This window comes from Frankliniella occidentalis, unplaced genomic scaffold (assembly GCF_000697945.3).
Source record: "Frankliniella occidentalis isolate FOCC.00 unplaced genomic scaffold, Focc_3.1 Scaffold156, whole genome shotgun sequence".
NCBI lineage: Eukaryota > Metazoa > Arthropoda > Insecta > Thysanoptera > Thripidae > Frankliniella > Frankliniella occidentalis.
The window spans coordinates 776822-780887 of record NW_026267282.1 but is presented as its reverse complement, the minus strand read 5'-3'; the positions used below and the strand labels follow the sequence as shown (position 1 = coordinate 780887).

The 4066-nt window shown below is 55.6% G+C and overlaps 1 protein-coding gene across 1 annotated transcript in view; it reads right to left on the bottom strand.

Annotated features, from left to right (window-relative positions):
• Positions 1-2427: 2427 nt before the first annotated feature.
• The window catches only part of LOC127750235 (uncharacterized), a 1878-nt gene continuing 239 nt past the window's right edge, over positions 2428-4066 (bottom strand). Inside the window, exons 2-4 of the mRNA XM_052271277.1 lie at positions 3110-3149; positions 2668-3036; positions 2428-2592 (exon numbers count right to left, since the gene is read on the bottom strand). Of these exons, the coding sequence (XP_052127237.1) occupies positions 2518-2592; positions 2668-3036; positions 3110-3149 (484 nt within the window). The 3' untranslated portion in view covers positions 2428-2517. The remainder of the gene's footprint in view (positions 2593-2667; positions 3037-3109; positions 3150-4066) is intronic.

Below are 4066 nucleotides of genomic sequence, written 5' to 3'. Positions count from 1 at the left end.
AGCTCCATCCTTGTCTCTTCGGCCGTGCGTGCGAGAGCGGGATGGGAAGGGGAGTGAGAGGGAGAGAGACGGCACTGCGGTCCCGCCGCCGTCGCCCATTAACAGGTAATCCCGGTATGAGAATCCCCCTCATTTGCTCGTCTTATTTCCGCGAAGCCATGAGAAAGTAAGACTGCGGCGGTGGCGCCCCGCCCACGGCAGTGCCGCACAACATCTCCTCCCCCCGCGCTGCAGTGCAGTTCGCGACCCGTGGCGACGTTGACGCGCGTGACGAGCCATCAATACGTGAGCTGTCACGGCGCCGTCACAGGGGCGCCGTCACATGACTCCCACACCGCGACTCCAATTACAGCCGGGGCCTGCCCCTGCGGTGCCCCGATGTGCCCCTCAGTGTCATTAATTTCTCCTTTCACGGACGCACGGGCGGGCGGCGGCGGCGCGGGGCAGAGCGCAGCGGAGCGCAGCCATGTGTGGGGCTCCGGGTCCCACAGCTCGCCCTTCTCAAGCTGTTGTTTCTCTCCCGACGAAGCTATGGAGCTCGGCGAAGAAGAAGTTTGTGACTTACCTCTCTGCGCAGCATTTTTCCGCGCAGTGTCCGTCTGTGTGCCCAACCTCAGCAGCGGGACACCTCATCCCCGGCAGCAGGGGCTGATCACCAGGACGCTTAATGAGCCACGCGTCTCGCATACAGAGGAGGCGGTGGGCCAAATACAGCGCTGCTGCAGCCCTCTGCTTCAGAGTCTCTCTCTCTCTCCTCTCTCTCTCTCTCTCTGTCCACACAAACACCCCCACCCCCACACACCCTTACATACCGCCGCGCGGCGCCAACTTCTTGGAAAATTCGCCACCGGCCATTCCTTTCAGCGCCCCCCGGCCCGCCCGGCCCGGGAGGCAAAAAGGCGGTGGTGGAACACCAGCAGTAACACTTAGGCGCTTGATTTGTGTTGTCCCGCTGCCCGCGCTCTGCTCCGCTCTGCTCCGCTCTGCTCGCACAAACAAAGAGTCACTATATTATCCCCCGCCGGCCAGCCGGCCGGCCGCCTGTTTGCCGTCCGACCAGGACACACACAAAGGCCCGCCCGCCCCAACTTCCGGCTCCGGCCCCTATGGCGGCAGCGCGACCCCTCGACGGTCGCCCGGGAGGTAGGCAGCCCGGTCGCGGCCCTGCTCGGCGGGGTGGCCCATCCGCAGGGGACCCCGGCGACCTGGCGAGGAGGACCCCACCAGCACCGCCTGGGAGGTAGGCAACCTGGTCGCAGCGGTGCTCGGCGGGGTGGCCCACGGGCAGGGGACCCCGGCGAGGAGGACCCCGTCCCCGTCAGCAGGCTCCAGGTCGGACGCCCGGGAGGTAGGCAACTCGGGTGCAGCCGTGCTCGGCGGGGTGGTTCGCTCGCAGGCGACAGGCGACCCCGGCGAGGAGGACCCTACCCGCAACCTCCATGACGGGCTGATGACCTCCGGAACACGATCAATAATGAAATTCATACCGGGCATCCCGTGTGTGAGGAATGGCCGGGGAGCGGCGGTGCCAACAGCAGCAGGGTCTCCTCGGGGGCGCCACAGCATCGGCCACCTCGTCAGGCTCCATCCATTTTCATTTCGAGGGTCGCGGTGGACAATGAGGGCCAGGGCGTGGCGTGGCGCGGCCACAGAGAATCTGCCCGGGCAGATCTGCTGCTATCCAATGCAGCGCGGGGCGGGGTAGGAGGAACAGGACGTCGGGGTCGGGCCCGCAGATGACATTTATCTAGCCGATTTCATTAATAACTTATTGGGGCGGCGTCAGAGATTGATCGCCAGCGACACATCAATCCGCGTGCCATCGGTCACAGCCGAATCAAAACCCGCAGCCCCTCGAGACAGCGCCCAGCCCCAGCCTCCCTGCTGCAGATGGACCGCTATCGACCTTGCGGTCACGGCTCTTTTACAATTATTGTTCACAGAGGCTTCCTTGCATTCGCTCCGTCGCAAAACCATTTTCCTCCCCCCGCCCTCTCTCTCTCTTCACTTATCACACTTCCTGCAGCCCCTTCCCTCGCTCGTCCACGCGCACACAGTACAGTGGCATGGATTCACAGCCTCATGAAAAATTCTGCGTCTCATTGCGAGGTTGGCAGCCACAGCCCTACAACAAACACAGCCCCTCCCTCCCTGCCGCTGCGCACTTCTGCTGCCGCCGCTCTGGCACGGGTGCGCTCGGGCTTTGGGGCTCCCCTTTCGCTTACAAGAGGCCTATGCCGCATCACAGCACCCGAAACCTCAAAAGTCTCTTAGCTACCGACGAAGCGATATTTCCAGCACCAACTTCAAGGAAGTGGAAGCCATCTGGAGCCATATTTTTATTTTTTAAAGGGTGAGCGCCCCGACCTCGCACTCACCGGTGATAGCCAACCACATGACGCTATCTCCCATTTATTTATTGTCAATTATTTCAATTTCAATTTATTTTACATACAAACATACAGGATAAAGTAGCCTACAAAGATATTGGTATGTTGCGACAATGTTACTTAAAAACTAACAATGGTCATCATTATCGTCTTCACCGGCTGTTTCGTAAAGCAGATCGTTAAGATGATCTGCTGGTTTCACCTGCAATCAAAAAACTTCATGTTACGCAAGCATACAGACACACCCCATTACAACCCTTGTATCCAAAAAACCTACCCAGTCCTTTTTGAAGCATACATGCATGTCATACACGCCTGCAGCTTCAGCCGGGTGGTGAACGTTCCCCACTCCAAAATTGGAGAGAAGGTTAGAAATGATGTTCGTTATCTTTGATCTGTCTTGGCCAGCGTCAAGTATGTCCTGAACCACCGGCTCCAGGTACACGGGACCGCGCATACCCCGAGAATTCTGCGCCTTTATGAAGGTTTTGGCCCTTTCAGCATCTACATTGGCGTGCTCTAGAGCCGACTTGCCCTGTGAAGGAGGGTTCTCCAGATGCTCAAACAGATTCGACTGCTTAGTGTTACAAATTGGACACCACTCAACAACGTCTCCGTCACTGCTTGACCTATTTTGCACGCGGTACTGCAATGTAAAGGAGCCAATAAGGATATGTGTCGCACTAGAAAACTTTGTTAACAACGAAGATAATACTTACACCATCTCGGCGACATTGCTCAATAATCTCTTGAAGTTTTCTATCAATCAACAATACTATACAACTGCGCTCCCACTGACTCACTCACTCACTGACTCATTGATATAAATGTTTGGCAACAACCAAAACTGCCATGTAAACCTACTATACCTTTTTGGATCCGCGATACCCCATTTGACCCCAGAAAAACCTCCACCTCCATCGTAGGACCTCACTGAGGGCCGTAAAAAGGCCATGTAGAAAAGGGTTGCGTGGGAGAAAAAAAACAAGTCCAAAAAAGTCGCCATTGTTTTATGGTCTCCTAGGGGGTAACTCGTCATTTTGGCGCCTTAGGTGAAAATTTCGTCCGCGGGGCTCTCCGACGCACCGTTTCGGCGCTAGGCCATGCTTTGTAATAAAGTTGTCAAAAACTGTAACATGGGGTATGTTGGAGGAGGTAAATTGTCATTTTGCGACCCTAAGGGCGAAAATTTCGTCCGTTTGCGCCTCCGAAGCACCGTTTTCACGCCAGGTCCAGTTTGTCGTCGAATTTAATGAAAATTGCTCAGACGCGCAAAATCCAACGGCGAAATACGTCGCTTGCCCTCAAAATAGCATAAAACAAAAGTTGTGGATCCCCTTTTTCAAAACCACACCACTAAGCAGATGCTCCGAGACATGACAAACTGCGCTTGAAACCGCCAAAACACAAACAAAGACCCCCCCCCCACCACCACCCTTCCACGCTCTGGGCCCAAGCTTCTCCAAAAGATGTAAAAACTACTACGAAAAAGCATCCCCACCTCCCTGACACACGCATTCAGACGCCCTCGTCTCTTATTAAGAAGGGCTACATAAACCAAAGTGAAAAAAAGGTAATGCTTTAAAATTTGAAAAATTGAAACATCAAGTGGCGGGCATCAAACTTCGAAGCACCACTTTTGGCATGTGTGCACAGTAGGGAAACCAACAACATCC